This window comes from Rutilus rutilus (genome assembly GCF_951802725.1).
Source record: "Rutilus rutilus genome assembly, chromosome: 20".
Taxonomy (NCBI): domain Eukaryota; kingdom Metazoa; phylum Chordata; class Actinopteri; order Cypriniformes; family Leuciscidae; genus Rutilus; species Rutilus rutilus.
In genome coordinates, this window is record NC_140225.1 from 32,778,792 (window position 1) to 32,802,096 (window position 23,305).

Sequence of the window (23,305 nt, forward strand, 5' to 3'; positions counted from 1 at the left end):
ATTCACTTTAAATAAAGGCTTTGTGCTTTCTGTTTGAGGTCTCTGTGAAAGTTTTAAAGCAGTCTTTTAACGTAACGGAGAACTGTCACGTCCGTAACATTGTTTTTTCCTCATAAATGTGAACACGAAAAATAAAAAAAAATGAATATTTTATGTTCTGTGGAGAGCCAACCCTTCTTCATCCGGTGGGTAGTATCACTTTTGGTTTGCACAGTGTAATTCACAGAATTACTAAAAAATATTTTGCCACCTAAAAGTTAAAGATTTTTTGTGTCACATCCCTGTGAATGAGGGAAACACACAGGCGTTACACCTGTGTATTTCCCTCATATTAAATATAAAACGCATGTGTAGACTGGTATTTTTCTAATGTCTGGACTCCTTCATTAATGGAGTATGGATATATGAACAGACGTTTCAATATATTGGTTTTAAATGCATTTTCGGAGAATTTATATTTCAAGTTTTTACTGCAAATGTCACATCCATAACGCTGGAATTGCCCAATTTTAAAGAATTTATCCTCAACTAGTTTTGTGGTGTAGGTCTAGGTATTTTATAATGTTAACTTCAAGTAATACTAATAGTAATTTAAAGATGTGGTAGCATTGGATCTGGACGGGAAGGATAACTCTAGGAGTTGGAAGGGGTGTGTCGCGATTCTGCCTTCTCACACCGCGACACAGGTTTGTGGATCTGAGTGTCGCGATTTCGGTTTCATATCGCATAATATCGTTACAGCCCTACTATTTAAACATATAGCCTTTGGATCCTTAATATAAATATGTAAGACTGTAGCATTTGATAAAAAAGCAAGTGGAATGTATTTTAAAGAAAGATAGCACAAGCACACAAAAAACAATTCCATGGTTTAAATGATAAAACAGTATACTGTTTCAAATGTAGACAAAGTTTTGTGTATCCTGGCTGTCAAAGTAGAACATGTCTATAACTTGAGGGTATGTTCGCAGATGCCAAATAGTTTGTAGTGACATTCATATATTTTTATGCGTGATTTTGAATTGTCCAGATGTTGAGGTCACTGTATAACTTTATGTACCGGTTTGAACTCAATTTTAAATAAAGGTCACCCATATAATTGTTTTTTAAATATATATGTACACTGAAAATAAATGTTTTACATTATGTTATGTTTTCTCACTAGGGATCTTTTGGTACTCAAGGCATACAAGGACCACCAGGCAAAGATGGGCAAGTGGTATGGTTACTTTCATCTTCATTCTCTTAACTCCATACAGAGCATAGAGCTTTCCATTTTTATTTCCAGCTCTCAAAGGAAGTTGTATTTATGCCTGTTGATATGAGAATTTGTTACACTTGACATTCAGGATAAATTTGGAGAGTACAGTAGAAACACTGACTTTGGATTTTTACTATGCCTCAGCTCTTCATTGGACATTTTCTTAGCCGTCCTCATATCTATAATCCTTCTGAGATACTAGCTAATGAACAGCTGGGGCATTTCTTGCATCATCTTGGTTATTGAATAAGTCCCTGTCCAGTAAAGTGCTGATATAATATTGGAACGAAACATGATGTACTTCATGTTTAAGGAGATGCTGGTATGGATAAATATAACAATATCTTTCACAAAACAAATCTGTTAATGACTTGAACAGCATTGCAACCTCATTCGTTTGTTGTGTTCCAATAACTTATTGCATTAACTGACATACTGTCCATCTTAGGGAGAAAAAGGGAGTAGAGGCCCTTCTGGTCCACTTGGATATCCAGGAGAGCCTGTATGTATATCACTCAATTTCTCTTAATTTTTGTAAGTGGTCAGTAATTATGCTTTAATGCCATTTGTGTGTGTGTGTGTGTGTGTGTGTGTTTATCAAGGGGGCACCTGGCAGGGATGGAAAAGACGGAATTCCGGGAGGAATTGGTCTAAAGGTCTGTACTGATCTAGTTCTTCTCACCGTAAAAAAAACCTGAACATGTTTATTGGCTTCCTTGAACTGTGAACATGGACCATTGAGAATATTTGGCAAGCCCACTTCAAGGAGGATACATAAGATCCTAAACTGCCGTATTATTTGACAGAATTGCATGAAAAATTATGGTAGTACAGAATCTCCTTATGGAAAGCCATAAAAAGGTTTGCACCATTGTTTCCTCTTTCATGCTGATCTACACTGTCTTTTTCCAGGCTTACAGATGGCTTATATTAAACCAAGCTGTTCGTCAACATCTTGGTGGTTGCCTATATGATAAATCCTGGATTATATGCTTAGTTTCAGATATTCTATAAACATGCACTACTCCATTAAAGTTTAGCTAGAGAAAAGTAATATACGCACCCTGGGCAGCTTATCAATGTCTTTACATAATCACAATCATTATGTTGACAAAATTGCCATGATTAGTACTCCTTGCTTACACACCTTCTTGTCTACCATACCCCTTTCTTTAAGAGACATTAATAGTGCTTTGCAGTGCCTCATGTTCTCAAAGTCATGAGATGCCAAGATCTGCAAAACTTCAGTGGCATGCCATTTTTTCCAGCATCTTGTTTATAATAAAAAAAAGATGCATTTGAAGTGAAATGTAATGTTCTCCACATGAAAAATGTGCTCAGTTTTAGGACAATTATGTCTCCCGAATTTCTTTTCTCCTGTGTGTAGCCTATTGTCTGCATCACCAAATTGAAATACTGACTACTTTCCAATAAATTTCAAACACTCCTATAATAGTGCAAAGTTGCACTATTATTCTGACTATGTGATCTTTGTCTCTTCAGGGAGATCCAGGACCGCCTGGAATTCCTGGAGTGGATGGAAGAGAGGGACATCCTGTGAGTAGCCTATATCTTAAAACAGCTAAGATCATTGCCAGGTGTTTTAGTGGGTGGACCGCATTGAAGTGCAAGCTGTTAAATAATACCAGGCAGCATTTGAGCATAGCAACCCGTGAGAAATACACCCTTTTTACTGCATCTAATACAATTTCCCAGTTTGGCTCACTGAATTGACATGATTTGAAGTCTTATTGGTGGTTAAGTCTTTGCACCTGGACAGGACAGAAGAATATTTCTATGTAGCCTTAGAAAAAAACATGAGTGACTCAGCAATGCAGTTCATCAGACTAGCGCTGGCAGTTGAACTCTTCTTTAGAGAAATGAGCTCTAAGAGCCATTGTTTTGTGGCTCTACTGGGTATAATGAAAGTCTGCTAACTGGAGCCATCTAGCTGGTCTTTGGATAAACAGCAAGCAGACTAAATGCATACAGTACAATGTCTCTCATTTTAGATGATTTAGTTCATTCTCAGCATTTGCTTCAGGATCCAGATTTTACATTGACCATCAAGTGGTTAACCCAACATAGTACAAAAATCGAATAAATGGTACCAGATCATTATTCTGCGGACATTGCAACCATTCAAATCCAGAAAACAACCAATATCCAAAGTGAATTGCAGAGGATGGCTCCTTCCTCTTCGCCATTTTTACTAAAACACAAAAAATTAAGTCTAATAATCAATGAGTAACTGCACTACTCATCACAAAGTCTTTATACTTATTAAAAAAATGTAGTCAAGTAGAGAAAAAAGTGTCTAATATCTTTGATACTCAGTAAATGTACAAAGTAGCCAAAAAGATACTTAAAGGGGCACTTTACCGCTGGCAAAATGGGCTTTCAATAAAACTTGGCTGCCTAGACAGCAGAAAGAGAATTTCACGAAAGCCTTTGAGCTGTCAAAAGGGTGACGTGCAAAACACGTCATCCAGCGGACTTCTGCTGACAAATAAACGTGAATTTCTTAGTCCAGGTAATGCAGAGAACGAGTAAACATTGTTCATTTACATATATACTACTGACATTGTAACAATACGAAGTGGGTTGAAAATTGACGAAGTTATGCTTTAAGTACAGTAACTAATTACATTTACTCAAATGCTTTACACCACTGCTAATAATAAGGCTATCACGGCAAAAATGATGTCCGCACAATTCGGCATGTTTCATTGCATTTCACAAATGAAACAATTGAAATGCCGCGTACCACGTACATCAGTTTTACACCCCAAGCACAACTATATCTCGCAAAATTTTAAAGTTTGGAAATGTCAGTTCTCCTTTGGCAGACATTACTTTTGGCCATGTACTGCACCTACAGTAATTAGTGAGATTCTATTCCAATGAATTCAGTTCAATTAATTGAGTTTCAGTTTAATTTTAGTACTTTACTGGCATTACAGACACAGAAATATGTTGTCAAAGATTGGGCATTGCACAGGTAATTGGTAATTGATAATTGGTGCTTAACTAGTTTTGGGGAAAAAATCATGCACTATATATACTATACATTAACACTCACTGTTAGCCAAGTTTAGTTTTTACCTCTTGTACTATTCTTTTCCAAGGTCATTTTCAGTGACATGAGAATTTATATCCTCAAAGCAATGGAAGGTACTTTTTGCAACAAGTTTCCATGTTCTTTTACTGGTCCCTGCAGAGCAAACTCAGACCAAACATCTGCTTCCGCTTATCATGGAAAATGCCCAAGGTGGCTTTGTTGGATATGCTAAAATTGTAAAACATTGTTTATTTTGCTGTTCATTCATAAACCACCAACTGTTTATTACTGTTTATACTGAGGCTATTTAAATGAATACTACATTTAGACCTTAAACAATGAATCATAAACATGCAATGGCCCCCCAAAAAAATTATCAAAATTGGTAACACTTATTGTTGGTTCATGATATCTTATGCTTTACCTAATTGAACCTTATTGGAAATTTTTAAAGGATAATTAAACATTTACTCACTTAAATTAGATGATTTTCATTGCATTCGATGACAAACTTTAAAACTTAAAAAGAAAAACAATAAGCAAACGACAACCCTTTACACACATTGGCAATAGAATCCCCATTGGCTTGTAATTTTTTGTGTACTTGACAGACTTAGCCGGCAGTGGCTTCCGCTTAGTCATAAAAGCTTTAATTCCAAACTAATTCTGTCATTTTGACAGGAATATCTCTATCTCTTTGCGTATGTGTCAGAGAAAGAAGCAGAGAGTGTGCTGTTAGCTAAGTCGGATGCCTACACACAGTTTACATTGCGTGAGGCTATAACCTTTCTCTGAACTAACTATTCTGAGCAATTTTTACAATGACTTTCAACCAAATGGTGTCAGTGTGATTTTAGTGTATGACTGTGTTCAAAATCGCCACCTATACCCTCATTCACTATCCCCTATACATTACTCAACTAATTTAGTTCACTTGAAGGAGTGAATGAAAACGAGTGAGTAAATTCGGACACTGAGTGCGCCGAAAGGGCTGTTGCTTTTGCATAGTGTGTACTTGCTGTTTAATAATCATGTGAATTTTAGATTATCTTGAACTCTTGTCATGGGAACTTGCATGTATAAACCTTAATGAAACTATTTAATAATCAATTAAAAAGGAAGATATACCTGTATGATATTATGCTATAGCCACATTGGACCAGCGGTTTGGAAAATGGATAGATGGATGATCCAGCTGCGGGCGCCATCTTATGGTCAGACGCGGGAATTCATTCAGCGCATGACTCATAGTGCATTATGGGTATTCTTTAGCTGTTGAGCGCACATCAGTTGTACACTCATTATTGTGGTGCATTATGGGATTGAATGAGTGCACTCAGTAACGTCCACTATGGTTTCGGACACCACTACAAATGGCTGTCCCCTCAAATACTGCCCTATTTAAGGGTATAGGGGGCGATTTCGGACACAGCCCATGTATGAATGCAGTTCCCCTCAAGTTCACACAGGTGTCCTAGCAGGGTAACGAGTAACGACAGGTGTAGTTCCTCACATTAACTTTGGACATGTTTCACTAACTTCTACCAAACAAAAAGAGTCCAAATATTAAAACCTACTACTTTGATATAATTGAAAATCTTTGAAAAGTGTTGTTGTGTTAGCTTTAAAATAAATGGCACTTGTCGTTTCATGCGTTTGTCAAAATACGTTTGGGGCCACACCACTGTATAGCCTATATTTTCCCACTGTGGATAATGTTCTATGCCCTGCTCAAGAAGGACCTGCCAATAACAATTTACAGCATAACATTTGCGGTACTGACGTCTAAACATTGTACTTGGCAATAGTTGCTTAAAACATTTATGCATCGATTCTTGTTTAACTTCAGTAAGACGATGTTCAGAAGGCACTGCCAAAATCCTGGCAGATGAAATAAAGACAGCTGTTTCTCAGTTTCTTACAGACCTACAGCACAAAGAAACAGCATATAAAGAAAGAGATGCAGATAATCAGAACATCGCTAGTTTTAAAAGTGTTGGGGTGGAGGGAGGCCTTTCACAATATGCACATATACCAGGGGTCTTCAACATTTTTCAGGGCAAGGAATCTTAGGCATCGTCTTAGAGAAACGGAGCAGGGACTCACGATACAAAATGTCAAACAGATCTATTATATTATATGAAGCATATAGCTTTCGATATTAATCGAAACCAACCCTATTGTGATAGTTATGATATGTTAAGACAATCAGAACTATGCACGTTGTTGTTGCACATGCATCATTGTCTGTATATTACTTTTCATTATTAAAATTGAGATGTATGCATCATAACAAATACACATGTTGTGATAAAAATCACAATCCATTGTTCACCATTGATATAATCACAATTATGTAAATGGATTTTAATTTTCATTTTAATTTTACTGTCAGGTGGACAATTAGACATTTACTAGAACTTTAGTTTCAAATTTACTAAAAATTCACATTTAAATGTTACTGTCAGATGGAAAATTAAGAATCAATCAAGGGTGCTTCTGAATTAGCAAGGGTACTCAAGCAATGGCTCCATCATAACAAGAGTAGCAATGTACAGTGAGACATTTAAGATTAGTTACAAGTCATTACTTTTACAAATTACTTTTTAATTCAACTTTTTAATTCTATTAATCTATTAGTCTGCATTTACATTTCATCTATTTTGACATGCCATATTTTTGTCCTGTGCTAGTTATCACTATGTCAATCATTGCCATTTCGAGAATGAAGTCTGCATTTATATGCAAATGACACTTCCAAAATTTTGCAGCATGAAATGGGCCATCAGTCCTCTTAACCATGAAAAAAAACAAAAAACTTTTATTCAATGTATTATATACAGTATAGCCGCAAAGTGTACTCCATTTATAATCACTAAAAAGCTGTCACTCATCTCATTCATTGTGATCTCACCAAGTTCCGTCAATGGATCTGTCTACACTGCACAATGAATCTCTTATTTATAGGGATGCACGATATATCGGCCACCATATCGGTATCGGACAATATATGTTCATTTTTACTGTTATCGGTTTTTACTGTACATGATCCTATATTTTTTAACGAAAACTGTTTGTGATTTAGCTACAGCAAAAAAAAAAAAATTGTTGTTGTTTTTTTTAGTCTGAAGGATTATGTTTCTCATTGGAAATAACAGGAGGATGTTGGTTAGAAGCCTATTATTAAATGCTAGAGATTCAGTAAATGAATACAAACTTCAGCATATATGTTGAATATATGCAAGTATGCTGCTAGTACAGGCACACATTTATTTTCCTGTTGGTTCTTTGCAATGTTGGGACATATGCTGGCAAATGTAACCTTACAGTTGACTTGCCAAATCACTTCCATTTGTTTTATTAATAAAATGAATATAGGAAGTATTGGAAGTAAATTCTTTATGGGTCATCATAAATACTTTGCTTTAAAAGTACCAAGTAGTCACACACACACAAAAAAAAGATGCATCGATAATCGTTACCCTCTGAATCCTAATCGAATGGAATCGTGAGGTGCTTAGAGATTCCCAGCCCTATTATCGATATCGGCCAAAATTTTCATATTGGTGCTTCCCTACTTATTTACATTGTGTCTAATGAGAGGTTAATGAGAGGATTCGCGAGTGTGCAGAAATCCAACTCAGTAAGCCAACTCAGCTCCTTGTTATTCTCCTTTCTGCAGACTTCAGTTCCAACCCTGCTCCAGCATTACTCAAATAACTGCCTGTTCCCTTTCAGTCGGTCACGTTCGATGTAGTCGACATGTTGACTGATTGGGATCACGCTAGGGAGCCTGTCATCTTCGAGTATTCTAAAAATGAGCCAATGGACATTGCCATGCGTGAATCGCATTACACGCCCGCCCCGCAGCGCGGGTATAAGTGGATGCACGCACCAGTTGTCTTTCGCTTCGGAGCCGATCGATCTCAATGTCTCTGAAGAGTACTGTTGTTTACAATGAGCGAGTGTGTCTGTGTTCTTCTAGGAAGACTCTCCCAGTGTTGGTGGTTCTACAGCGTGAGTACAGCGGTGGATCGCGAGCTTTGAGCTCTCAACTACTAACAGCATCAAATTTCTGTGTTGTTCATGACTGGTTAGAGGGCGGAAAAGTGAGTGCTTCACTGTTTCAGTTCACTGTTCAGTGTTGCCACGGTCATTCCCCTGTGTGCTCCGGCACTGGTGATGGGTCCCATTTCCTGAAAGAGCAACACGGGTGCGTTTGCGTCTTTTTCAAGATGTCATTCCACCCGTGCGTTTCTAGATGCGATCGTTCCCTGTCCCCCCAAATGGACGGTCACAATAGTTGTATGACGTGTTTGTGGAAATATATAAATATATATAGATGTATAGCACGTTGAAGCAGCTTTTGTGGATAGTTCATGTTCTCATTGTGAGAATATGACTTTCGCGGTGTTGAGATCGAGACTCGCCTTCATGCGTGAAGGGGGAGTCCCCATTACCACGCCCGCTATGGCGCCGTGTGGGATGGTTCATCAGAGGATCATAGTGAGGCTTCCCCGCCCGGTATCCAAACCCTGTGGGCCCCTCACTCGCAGCTGGTGGAGCCCCCCGTTTAACGCGCTGGTCCCTCTGTAATGGACCGACCAGCTGTTTTATTCAGGGCCCCTCCAGGGGACAGGATGGCAGTTGCAGCATCAGATGGCGAGCTGACCTCTGGAAACGATGACTCGGCTGCGTTATCTCCCTCTGGGAGTGTAACATTGCCCAAGCCAGATCCAGAAACGTCAGCTATGCTGAAACGGTTGTAGACGGCACCTTTCTCTGCACGAGGGTAGCCCAGACCGTGCGCTCATAGGTGAGCTCCACACCGCATCTGACCCAAGTGTTGTGGCATGCGTGATCGGTCTGGCGATGTCCACCCTAGTGGTCCAGGAGCGCCATCGTTAGCTCAGCCTGGGTGATATGGCGGATGCGGACAAGGTTCGGTTCCTGGTCTCCCCAATTTCCCAGGTTGGGCTGATCGGCGACGGGGTGGAGAGCTCTGCCCAACAGTTCTCTGCTGCCAAAGCGCAGACACACATACTGCCCCGGCGGTTCGCTGCTGCCTCCAACCGGCCAGGGGGAAGGAGTGGATCTGACTAACTCCAAGAGCATCCTCCTCCCTCCCTAAGTGGCCCGCTCAGGAACGCTTTTGCTGTCGCTTGCCACCTGGCTTGGCAGCGCCTAGAGCGGGCTGGGAGCCCCCTACTGTGGCTGGCTCCACACTGAGGCCTGGCTGAAGGCTGCAGCGGAGGCCCAGCAGGAGCGGAGGCAGGGGGACGCCCTCGGCGACGAGCAGGTGGAGGAACTGCCACCGGCGGGGTGGAGGCAGCAGCGAACCGCCGGGGCAGAATGTACCGGAAGTCCTCCATTGTTGTGTGTGAGTGACTGTTCCGCCGCTGGCGCTCAAAAACAGCGAAGCCGGCGGTACCCACACTTCAAAGAAAGAGCAGTTTCCTCGTTCCTGGGTTCAAAGAGGCCCAGACTGGCGGTGTGCGACCCTGTAAAGCCTTGCACCCCTCAGCTACCTCTTGTATCACCAGCCGGCAGTTGGGTGCGGTTCGAGGACCCGGTCACGCCTTCTCATGCACTCTCTGCCGCCATGAACAGACAGGTAAGAGTCACACTACACACTCAGAACCTCTTCTTTTTTACCTAGAAGTCTGTGGTATCCGTGGTTCCCCTGCATCGCTCAGGCCATCCTTAAAAATATTTTGGTTTGCAGTAACAGCAAAAAAAAAGAAAAAAAGGGTCGGTAGGTCGGTCTATATTTTTTTTATATATAAAAAAAATAATATAAAAAAGTATATATTTTTTCATTTAAAAAAAAAAAAATCAGGGTCGGGGGGGGGGGGGATATGACATTTTTCACCTATGTCTAAGGGCTGTTTACACCAGGCCACTTCATGCGTTTTCTCAGATCGGATTGCAAGCTGATTTATCAAAACGATTCCATTTACACCTGGTTACATAGGCTAAATGTGTGTTGTTTTTTTGCGGATATAAATCCGATCTTCAATTACCGCTAGTTTTAATGGAGTGCACGTCACCGAAAGCAACAGTTATGACTACATTATTTTATTTATCAGCTAAAATTTCTGAATCAAAGCCCGCAATAAGAGAAAGCGGAAACAGCCCTGGTAAGATCATTTCGTTTCTTTACATTTAATGATGATGATTGTGTGTTAAGCGTCAGCGACTTACTTTCACTTTGATTTGCGATAGTTTGCACGTTGATGCTCAGCTTCTCATCTGCGGCAATGCGTGTTGCAGTAGCGTCGTCATATCTGACTAAAACATGACATATAGCCTATAACACGCTCTCGCATGTTTATTTTTTAATAAACCATATTCAACAACATATAAAAATGAAATAATCTTTAGAGTAAAGCCACAGCCATCATTACCAAGCGCGAACCATTGACAGTGAATGAAACGAAGCAAACTTAGCTTGCAGGCAGTAGTGTGACATGCGTTAACGGTTAACCAATGGTGTAAACATAATCATAGATGACGCGCCACGGGTTTTTATTTTATTTAGCTTATGTTTGTATGTAGGTCTAGGCAATTTATATTCACAATACTTAATAACTAATATTATTTTATTGCATTTGTATTAGTTGTTTGAAGAGTTAAAAAAAAATCGGTCGGTCTTAACGCAAGTTTACAACCGGCAAGTCGGTCGGACTGAAAGGGAAAAATAAATAAATAATTGGGTCGGTACTAAATTGACAGGGTCGGTCGGGTTACGGCAAACAAGAATATTTTTAAGGATGGCCTCAGTTGTAGCACTACACGGTGCTCCTGGCTGATCCAGCGGTTCCCCTGTACCAACAGCTTCATTAGCTGGCATTGAGTGCGTTCGAGGACCCGGTCATGCCTTCTCACGCACTCTCTGCCGCTACAAAAACTAGAGACAGGTGTTAATCACTCAGACCCTGCTTCGGGCCGCCTTCGGGCCTTCCGAGCTGGGTCCCTGTTCTCTAGCCCACTGCCTCACTCTGAGTACGTCTCTGATACCTTGGGCCCCCTGTGTTGGTCCGTTGTAGCACTGAAAGGAGCTCCCAACCGACTCAGCCGGTTCTTGTATCATTAGACTCGGCTAAAGACGATTCAGTTCGTCCGGCACCCGCCCACGTGCAGCACTATTTGTTACACATCTGTGTTCCGAATTCACACAAAGCCAGCTTCACCGTAGCCCGGTTTGTAGTGTCAGCTTGCTGCGCCATTCCCCGGAGTGAACGCGGGTGAATATGACTGCAGTAGATGTACTAAACCTATGCGCGTGAACTCGACAATCGATTACTGTGGACTTCGACCGAAAACAGGATGTAAATACAGGTATGAGCGCTGGCTGAATAAACATCATTTTTTATATATTTCTTTCACATCTACTGCAGTCATATTCACCCGCGTTCACTCCGAAGGAATCACTCACATGACCTGTGCACTTGTAATGACACATCAAGGATGTTAAGAGGCTAAAAGCAGGTTTAAAACTTGCCCCATTGAAGTCAACAGGGTGCAAATTTTAAAACGAGGATAACACGTGTAGGCAACACAGATTTTTGTCGTTGTTCTCTGTACTGACAGCACTCCAAATGTAAAAAAAAATGAGCTCAATGTTAAAATTGACCGGAGTTCTCCTTTAATAGGGAGTGGCCAGGCTCTCCGTAGACGGGCTCTGCTATTAACTACCATTATTCATTTAAATTACACTAATGTCTAATTAAAACGTCTACAACTGTGTATAAAACTGATCAGAGATCAGGTAAAACCCACGGACACTTGTTTATTGGTTCTCAGTTAGGGCTGTGCGATTAATCGGAATTGATTTTCGATTTAGATTTTGGCTTCCAACGATAATGAAAACAAGATAATCGACGCAAAACGGTTATTGTGCCGCTGCTTTATTCTGTCACACGCACCTTCCTTTCATTCACAGCGGTGCATTTTCATTCCTCCGTAAAAGCCCAAACCAAATCAGGGTTTTTCCTGCATTGATTTATTTTTTTTGGCAGTGGCCAAAACCAATTTTTTTGTCCCGCCAAAGCCTTACTGTTATTTGATGGGTGAGTAATAGATGACTGCTGCGCATGTTAACCTAAAGAACAAGCGGAAAGAGAGCCCTGGCCGCGCGCGCGCACTCTCACCGTCTTCAAACTGTATCGCTCTCTCTTCCTCAAGCATATTAATCAAAATCAACTGAGAATTGACACAATGGTAAAAGGTGGAAGCAACCAAAGTTTCCCTTGGAGCATTTACCGCTGGGTGTGAATTGTGCTAAAAAAAAAAAACGTGAGGGAGTGACATTTGTTATCAGCTGGTTACAGTAGGCTATTGATAACTGTTGCTGAGCGAACGATAATGTTAGCTAATGTTAACAGATAGTTTTGTTAACAAGTAGTAGATGATACACTTACCTGAACAACCAAGGATCCGTCCAATCTGTGCCCACACAGACTCTTTTTGGTGTATATTATGGTAGAGTTTTGTGCTCATAACTCCTTGTGCTACGACACTAGTACAATAGGTCCATCTACCTGTACATTCACCATTTTTTCTTGTTGTTATGGAAACGACAGGTCTCGTTAAGACGCGGTGGCGTTTAAAAAAAGCACTCAGGACTTTTTTCAAAACACGGTTTACTTCATAGGATTATAAAGTAAAAAAAAAAAAAGACGCTGATAGCTTAAAGCAGAACTTGGTAACTTTTTTTAACTTAATAAAACTGTCCAGAAATCATTTGGATGGTTAAACAACCTGTTCTGGTGATACTGGTGACTTTCCCCGCTCCCCCCAGCGTTCCCAGGCGGAAAACCAACCTTGCAACTTGGGGACTACCGTCCCGGCAAGATAGAAATTGGAAGTCTCGTGAGAAGCGTGAACAAGAACGAGCGCGAAACACGAATTGCTTTACGGCAATTCGACATAAACACACACGCATGTATGATGTATTACCCACCTCGGTAGACATCGTTCCACACGATACAGTTGGCTTGCTCCGATCATAACAAACGCACATGAGTAGCGGTAGAGAGGGGGAGGAGGCTGCCGCAAGTGAGTTTTTTACGACAGTGTTGTGAAATATACGCCCTACAGCTGTAGGGGGAGCTCGTGGGGAAAACATGCGACAACAAAAGTGAAAATCAGCAAAGAAGTGACTAGAGTTCGCTAGAGTTACCGAGTTCTGCTTTAAAAAAAAGACGCCAAGTGTGAACACACCCTAAATTTGTATTTTTGTTTGTTTTTGTTTTTGTTTATAATTTAGTTTTTTTTTGTTCTTATTGTATTGGTGACTGTTTACTTATTTTTTTGTAATTGTGAAATTTCAATGACATTTAAAATTACTCATATCATGAAATAAGACTTTGATCATATCACCCACCTGATTTCATGTTAACTAATCGTGATTTTAACATTGACCAAAATAACCGTGATTATGATTTTTGCCATAATCCAGCAGTCCTATTCTTAGTGACTCCTCATGAATAATGGGTTGACAGAGATCATTGCCCCCGGCGATGAACCATTTCTAGTGCTAAGCCAGTCAGCAAAGGTAGCCAAGGCAAACAGTCATAAGTCATTAGTGCTAAGCCAGTCGGCAAAGGTAGCCAAGGCGCACATAGCCTTAGATCACTAGTGCTAAGCCGGACAGCATGGTAGCCAAGGCGCACATAGCATTAAATCACTAGTGCTAAGCCGGTCGGCAAGTTAGCCATGGCACACATAGCCTTAGGTCCTAGTGCTAAGCCGGTCGGCAAGGAAGCCAAGGCGCACATAGCCTTAAGTCACTAGTGCTAAGCCGACAAGTTAGCCAAGGCGCACATAGCCTTAGGTCACTAGTGCTAAGCCGGTTGGCAAGGAAGCCAAAGCACACATAGCCTTAAGTCACTAGTGCTAAGCCGGTCGGCAAGGTAGCCAAGGCACACATAGCCTTAGGTCACTAGTACTAAGCCGATCTGCAAGGTAGCTAAGTCGCACATAGCCTTAAGTCACAAGTGCTAAGCCAGTCGGCAAGGTAGCCAAGGCGCACATAGATAGTAAAATATGTGGTCCCATGGAAAAAAAAGTAAAAACAGTACATATGTCTTACCGACAGATTTGCTTGTTTTGGGGAGGTTTTTGGTTCTATCCCTTCCTGTCTATTAGGGCTGTGCCGGTAAACTTGACAACCACACCACCGCAGTGGCTGAGTAGCACCAGCGGTGGTCCGCCAAAACACATTTTTTGTATGTGAATACTGTTTTACATGAATATTATGATTATGTTGATGATATGATTATAATATTACAAAGCTTTGTTTACAAAATAAATAATAGGTTAGCAATTAAATGTAACATCGCAGCCATGGAAACACTTGGATTCCTGATGAATGAGAGAGCTGTGCGTGAGCCCATAAATTTCAGCTTTGTCGGCACAAATCTGGTCACCCGATCATCAGCGAATTTAACAATATTCCATTAGTTATTCAACTGAACATGGAATCTCTCGTTTCTTTTCCCAAATCTTCCCTCACGTCTCACCCATTTTCGCAGGGGATTATAAACGTTTCTTCCTTTTGGTTCGCGTTTAATTAGGCCTATTATATTCGCATTCTTTACTGTGGTAAAGTAGAAAAAACGCTGTAGGACAGATAGCCTACCTTTTTACTTGCACGTCAAATTCTTTTTAACACAGTTTGTGCTTGTTATTAGACATGGTAAGGCGCGTCAAGTTTATTTGTAAACCGTGTTTCACACACACGGGAGATATTAGTTTTGCTTTCTCTGGCAGTGCAAAATCAAAAAGCTTAAAGTCTCGGTATTTGCTCTGGAGCACAGCAGCAGCGTAGCAGATCTATTCCGTCAAGACCAAATACATCATCATTACCACATCCATTACCATGCCAATCTATATTACCATACTAATCTCCCGAGTTGTCGTTAATTATTCGATTGTGTCGAATTATTGGTGATTCCTCACAGTAAAACACTTCTCATAACAAGTACTCTCCTTTGCATGCTTTTGTGAATAAGGCATTGCTAGTCATGATTTTAATAGTTTACTGACTTCTGGCAAATACAAGTCTGCTTATCTACTGTCCTGATTATTTTTTTAAGGCTCATTGCTAATTTTTTTTTTCCTTTTTTTTTTTTTTCACTAATACAAAAATAGAATGCAGAGCTTGAACAGCTGTAAAACTTGGAAGTGAAGGAAATGTTTTCTGCAGATTACATGGAAGCGCACATACATCATGAAGAGGAAGCATTCAAAGAGGAAATGTGCTTGACCACAGAGATGCTTTATAAAAGATAGAATGATGAATCTTGGCCCATCTTGACATGTTCTGCAGTTAGCCTAAACTTTCCAGAGATCTAAAATGTCACGCTTTCTAAAAGTAGCAATACAGCCATCAATCTGTGCAATGGTCTGTATTTTGGATTTTGAGAAAGTTTGTTCTTCATTTTTGTTCTTTTTTTATCATGCAAACAAAGTAACCTAGCCAGTAAAACATTAGGCTATACAAACACTTTCCAGGGGAAACAGGACAATCCGGATGTGTGTACATAACATAAAATCTGTCCCTACATTTTGCGAAATTATGTGAGAGTCAGTCATAAGTAACAAGGTGCATGCTTTGCACAGAGAGGGGCGATCATCAGGGGCTCTTCTGCTGGGAATGATAGTTTGTTTGCACTGTATTTTATTGGTGGGGCCACTTGCACTATAACATTTATACTAGCATACTGTTATAGCATAAATATGTTGGCCCATCTTGGCAATACAATGCTAGGGTGAACTAGGTGGTTGCCAGATCATTACTCTGTGGTTGCTTATTAGGCCAAGTCAAGAAGATTTCACACCCAAGTCTCTGAAATTCTGCAGTAGAAGTGCCTTGTATCCTTCCCTGAGTGCAGTATTTCTCAATGGCTGTGTTCAAAAATGACATACTATCATACTACTCTATTTCTGCAGTATTCAGTAGTGTGCGTTGTATCCAAATTTTCTGTATTCATGTGTAACGGAAGCCAGCTGCATGTAAACCTCACTCCCCTGGCCTCAGGATGTGTGTTAATGACTGACGCTAGAGGCTGCGGTCTTTAGCGTCTTTGTAAGCACACCCGCCTCCCATGCCTGAAACGCCAGGTTCGAATCCTGTTTGGAGCAGGGCGAGTAGAACCGGAGGGGTTACACATGGAATACCTGGATGACCTACTATATTTGCCAGCATCTGCTAAATGCAACTCAAGAACACTGAAATCGATATGGAAGCCGTGTTCAAAATGGCATGCCACCATACAACCAGTGGCGAAAGCAGAAAGTGGATGATGGGTGGGCCTCTAAAAGTGTGGGTGGGCCAGAATAATTTGCATCACCCCATGTTTTTTAACCAGCTTAATTTGGAAGAAATTTTTTTTGACGGACTGGTCCCTGTGCGGCACTATAATCGCCCATGACTTAAAGGTGAAGTATGTAGGCTAATATAAAGATTAAACATGTCATGGACACGTCAAAGCAAACGGGGCATTGCGTTGCAAGGTGCTACAATTAACGCTTCAATACAACATTTTCATGCACTCGTTCATTAAAGGGTTAGTTCACCCAAAAATGAAAATTCTGTCAGTAATTACTCACCCTCATGTTGTTCCAACCCCGTAAGACCTTCGTTCATCTTCGGAACACAAATTAAGATATTTTTAATGATTTCTGATAGTCAGAAACCTCGAGTCTTTTCACGTAGTGTTTAAGCGTAGCGCGTCTGTGCACGTCACTACGTATGACACACATGACCAGCGTCGGCCAATAGTGAGCCTACGTGCAACACAGACGCGCTGCGCTTAAACACTACGTGAAAAGACTCGAGCCCCAGAGAGAAGGAACTGAAAAGTGGAATAAAGTCTTTATTTTTGTTTGTTTTTGTGCACAAAAAGTATTCTCGTCGCTTTATAAACTTAAGATTGAGCCACTGGAGTCACTTGGACTATATTAACGATGTCTTTAATACATTTTCTGGGTCAGCAAGTTATAATGTCTTAGAAGCCTATGGAGGAGTGAGACAGCACTCAGATTTAATAAAAAATATCTTAATTTGTGTTCCGAAGATGAACGAAGGTCTTACGGGGTTGAAACAACATGAGGGTGAGTGAACTAACCCTTTAAGACAAATGTTCCAGTTTATTAAGTTTCATTTGATGTGTCCACCGTGAACAGCCTCAAATAGTTGTCGCGCATCATGTGCAGATATGTTGGATGGATTTATTGACATGAATAATGCAGATTCACTGAGATCGCCCCCCAGCGGCAAACCATTGAACAAGTCTCTATGGTTTTTACCTGATCTCTGATCCGTTACATTTGTAGACGGTTTAATGGGACATTGCATTGGTATTAAAATGAATAGCCTAATAGTAGTTAATAGTCTCTTATTGGCCTGTTTAGCTGAGCCATCCAAAGAAGAAACAAAACAAGCCCTGAAAATGTATAAAAGAACACGTTATACAGATACTTCATACTAGTTAATTAGGTAGCCTAACTGTGTAGAGGTGTTCAGAGATAGTTTACTTCAGAGGTGTTCAGCGCATGCGTGCCCTATTGATGAGGCTCTAGTGGGACAGATTGCGCACAATATTATATATATAGTTATATCGATATATAAAGCACCATTGAAACATGGTAATGTTAATTTATTAGAATCTTAGCTATATAATTCTCATCTCACACATTGTTGATCTGCATTCAGACATTTTTTTTATTTTTGCAACAGGACATTTTCTGTGCTATGTAATGTATTTCTATAATAAAATATATGATATGAAATGATATATGATATATCTTACAATACAAGCAATGTGGAAGCAAATTGACAAAAACAATTTTTATATCAGTCTTGCTTTTTATTATATAATTAGCATCAAACAAACAATAGTTCTTATTCACAGTGATTAAAGATTATTAAACTAAAATATTTCAAAATGATTGAACAACCACCAAATAGGTGGCGATATGCACTAAGTGTGTAAAGCAGCATTTAACTGCTTCTTAATTATGGCGCGCTTCTTAATGTCCGTTTCCATGGTGACTGTCAATTCGTCGCTCTGTTGAGAATATCTGGTGTGTTAACCATCATGAACATACTCTGAGTTGCATGAACTTGCTCCCGGACGCGTTTTTGGAACCAGCATACCTCGAGTAAGCAAGGTTTGGTTTAATCAACCGACATATCAGGGTATGTTTGACAGTAAGATAACCTTGCTTTCTGGAAAACACCCCTGCTGCCATTGCTAATCCGCTTATGTACATTTCAGAAAATATTTTGGTCACAAATATTTAATGCAAATATTGCATAATCATGGCACGGCGGGCCAGACAAAAAAAAATAAAAAAAAATAAAAAAAAAACTTACCTTGTACGGCTGATGTTCTAAACAAGTCGGAGTCGGCTGGGCTTTGAATTTAAGATGTTGATAATATCGTCGTAATTCAAATGATCTGCGTAATTCACATTTCTTAAATGTGTCATAGATAGTGATTAAGCCTTTTTTGTAACAACATAAAAAGTGCGCTGCTACTGCTAGTTGGAATCCGAATATTGGCGCGAAGAAGAACATAACATTACTACGGACGTGACGTAACTGAAGAGACGAATTTGCATATTCTTATTAATATTAGGACAGTGTTCTAATGCAAGACAAAACAAATCACATTTAAAATAATTCATGCAGAATTGTTAAAGTTAAGAAAATTGTATTAAAAAAAAAAAAAGTATGTCCCTGGATCTGACAGGGTGGGCAAGATGTCCAACTATATTGCAGAATGCAATGTGGGTACTGTGAATAGTATATGAATTTTCTGTATGCATGGAATTCCAACTCCATTTGCTGAAATCTAATGTATGCATCTGAGGACACTGTTTCCCACAACGCAATGCAACACACTCAGCGTGATGAAATAATTATAAATGTAACACTTTTATAATTACACACGTTACTTTACAGTACAGACTAGCTGATTCCGAAAACACCATTGTTAGTAGCACATGAATTGTACTTTAATCTATATGGCACGCTTCCAATCAAGCCGAATCAAGTCACCCTTATTTTACAGCGCATTATACAATACAGATTTCAACGCAGATTTTTTGTCCGTGATAAACAGGAAAATAATGATTCTGAGTTCAATGCTTCAACAGAGCTCTAGAAAGACCGTCATTGTTCAGCTGAAGTCGGTTTAGAATTGATTCAAATCCATTCAATAACTGTAAAGTTAATCAATTATGAAGTGAGTTCAGTTCAGCTATAATGCATCATTGTTTAGTAGTACGATCAATTGAACCCTTTGTAAATTAACGAGAGTCTTTGACCACTTAGGCTATTTAGACCATTACGTTCAAAATGAATCTTTCTCATTTTTGCGTTGTCATCCCAAGACATCCAGAGACAAAAGTGTGCCAAAATAAACAATAGTAATGGTTCATGGTCTATACACCAAGTCAAGTGTATCTGTTCTTTTGATCGCGATGCGCTCATGGCCATTTTGGCTTGGAACAGAATGTTATGATACATTCCCGCAACGATTACAGGTCTCGCAATGACAGTCAATCTGTTTTGGGAAAACGAGTGCTTCTTAGTAATGTATCTGATTTATCTAAAACTTCAAATTATTATTTTGTTACTGGATGGGTTGATTTTGTCCTATGAAATATTCTATTGACAAATAGGCCCAAAACCATATATTAGCAAATCAATAACTTTTTTATGCAGACAAAATATAGCACAATATATTATTTTGTCAAGCAAAATCAAATCGAATCAACTGATTTTAAGTGAAAAACTTGATTTAAGTTGACCAAATCATCTTGACATTACACCAACAAACAGGAAAACAGAAAAAGGATTTCAAACCACATACGAATGTAGCTCGAAACTGATTTTTAAAAATCGCATTTCATGTGATTTCTGGCCGTTCACACTCGCTAAATCTGATCGGATGTGCACAAAAATTGGATTTGGACTGACAGTCTGTTAGAGTCCTCTCCTAATGAGCTGATGATGGGAATCAAGTGTGTTAGATAAGGAAGATGTGTAAAGTGCAGAGCAGTGTGTCCCAAGGGTCATTCCTTACTTCAAGTCCACACTAGAGGCTTATAACTACTAGCTAGCCATACTAGCTAACTCCATAGGCCTACTTTATTTGGTTGCACCATTTGTTCTTAAGGCTGAATGTAGGCTGTAAGCTCTCTGTCAAGTAATGCGTAGTCACATAATATGACATTAACCCTCACTGATCCATTAGCAACCCTCAAAGTGAATTTCAGTCTACACATCTCCTTAACAAGGTGCTTGACCTGAGACGCCTTTCATGTCTGAAGCACAAATGTAGAAGAGTTTCATGCCGATGTGTAATACTTTGGGTCAGGTTTGTTGACATCAGTAGCTCCGTTTACTTGGACTCTAATTATCTGTTTGTGATTGGACTTTTAGCATTTTCAGAGTAAAAAAGTAATGTAACCATATCAATTGGAATAAATTGGCCAGATTTGATTTAAATTTATTGTAAGGGGTGATGTAAACCTTTTCTAATCCGTTCGATGAGGCATGAAAACACTTGATCAGATTGAAAACTGAAACTGCAAAGTTGGAAAAAAGGTGTAATGACGTATGACACACGGAACAAGCTTTTGTTGTTGGTGAAGGAACGATTTTTCTAAAATTCTCACTCATGGTCTGTGAAGTTTGCAGGACGTTGTTTCAGACTCTCATCCACAGACGGCTTGTTTTGGCCGCAGGAAGGAGTGTTTTTACTGCTTGATAAATAGAAGCAATGGCTTCATGTGCTCGTCATCTCCTAAATAGGTAAATATTAAGTCTGCTTTTTAAAACAAAGAAAATAAGCAATGGTAGCCAGGCTAAATATGCGCAAACACCGGGAAACTCAGTTTTTTTTTTCCGATTGAAACAAAAAGTCTTGTTTCCTTACCCTGTTCCTGGAGGCACACATGTTGGATGTCTCTCTTATCCGACTCCTCTATTTCAGTCTCTGCTACTGAGCTGATGAGTTGACTCAGGTGTGTTTGATGAGGAAGAGTTTGAACATGTGTGGTGTTGGTGTGCCTCCAGGAGAGTAGCATTTGCCTAAAAGTAAAATGCAGGATTGAATAGTAATGTAGTGCAGTACATTGTGATTTAAAGGCACAGTATGTAAGTTTCACTACTAGAGGTCACTTATTCAAACCAATAACAGGTGCAGTTTGCTGATGCAGTAAATGAGTGTGGAAGTTGGGAGTTGTCGTATTCACCTCCACAGCCGATGGAGAGCAATCTGATGGGACTCAGGCAGAAATCATATTCACGGATGAGCAAATGTATTACAGTTTTATTAACATTACTGTGGTATGAAGCAGGGCGGGCCGAGACAAACGGCAGTCAAACGTTGCCACTCCTTTTGCTTTGTTGTTTGTTTATTTTATGATTAAAGTAACGTCTGCATCTTTCTTCCCTGAATTTGAACTTTGTTACAGTTACGTTTGATCACTTAAATTCACATTATTTTATTTCAATCTAATGAAATAGGCGCAAGTGCTGAATTACTACTCATACAGGTCAATTTATTTGACGAATTAAAATTGTGGGGTAATGAGGCGCTGTTTTACTTGGTCAAAACAATCATACTAATAATACATTTGAGTGTGTTGAAACTTATGTTGTAACATTACTCTGTAAGCTAGATCAATATTAGAATATCATATTAATAAAAGCTAGGTGACTTGTGTTGTTAAATGGCTTGCAATTAATTTTAAAATGTACTGAATGGTGGAGAAAATGCTGTATTATTGTTACTACAAATACTATAATAATAATATGTTAGCCACTTCATACAAACATGTTACTCGCGTTAAATCAAGAAAACAAGAGACTCAAATAATAAGACTAACTGTGTTGAGCTATATAACAAATAGTTTCTCTGGATTTAAACATTATTGAAAACATGGAAACATTTGGGATAATGTAAGTACACAAGTCAACAAAATATACACTCACCTAAAGGATTATTAGGAACACCTGTTCAATTTCTCATTAATGCAATTATCTAATCAACCAATCACATGGCAGTTGCTTCAATGCATTTAGGGGTGTGGTCCTGGTCAAGACAATCTCCTGAACTCCAAACTGAATGTCAGAATGGGAAAGAAAGGTGATTTAAGCAATTTTGAGCGTGGCATGGTTGTTGGTGCCAGACGGGCCGGTCTGAGTATTTCACAATCTGCTCAGTTACTGGGATTTTCACACACAACCATTTCTAGGGTTTACAAAGAATGGTGTGAAAAGGGAAAAACATCCAGTATGCGGCAGTCCTGTGGGCGAAAATGCCTTGTTGATGCTAGAGGTCAGAGGAGAATGGGCAGACTGATTCAAGCTGATAGAAGAGCAACTTTGACTGAAATAACCACTCGTTACAACCGAGGTATGCAGCAAAGCATTTGTGAAGCCACAACACGCACAACCTTGAGGCGGATGGGCTACAACAGCAGAAGACCCCACCGGGTACCACTCATCTCCACTACAAATAGGAAAAAGAGGCTACAATTTGCACGAGCTCACCAAAATTGGACAGTTGAAGACTGGAAAAATGTTGCCTGGTCTGATGAGTCTCGATTTCTGTTGAGACATTCAGATGGTAGAGTCAGAATTTGGCGTAAACAGAATGAGAACATGGATCCATCATGCCTTGTTACCACTGTGCAGGCTGGTGGTGGTGGTGTAATGGTGTGGGGGATGTTTTCTTGGCACACTTTAGGCCCCTTAGTGCCAATTGGGCATCGTTTAAATGCCACGGCCTACCTGAGCATTGTTTCTGACCATGTCCATCCCTTTATGACCACCATGTACCCCATCCTCTGATGGCTACTTCCAGCAGGATAATGCACCATGTCACAAAGCTCGAATCATTTCAAATTGGTTTCTTGAACATGACAATGAGTTCACTGTACTAAAATGGCCCCCA

The 23,305-nt window shown here is 39.8% G+C and overlaps 1 protein-coding gene across 3 annotated transcripts in view; it reads left to right on the plus strand.

Annotated features, from left to right (window-relative positions):
- The window catches only part of col21a1 (collagen, type XXI, alpha 1), a 67,119-nt gene that overhangs the window by 23,643 nt on the left and 20,171 nt on the right, over positions 1 to 23,305 (plus strand). For all 3 annotated transcript variants that reach the window (XR_014625582.1, XM_084391449.1, XM_084391448.1), the window contains exons 13-16: positions 1,166 to 1,219; positions 1,710 to 1,763; positions 1,864 to 1,917; positions 2,765 to 2,818. Coding sequence is in view for 2 of the 3 variants with exons in the window: in XM_084391449.1 (XP_084247575.1) it covers positions 1,166 to 1,219; positions 1,710 to 1,763; positions 1,864 to 1,917; positions 2,765 to 2,818 (216 nt within the window). In the remaining variant the exon portion in view is untranslated. The remainder of the gene's footprint in view (positions 1 to 1,165; positions 1,220 to 1,709; positions 1,764 to 1,863; positions 1,918 to 2,764; positions 2,819 to 23,305) is intronic.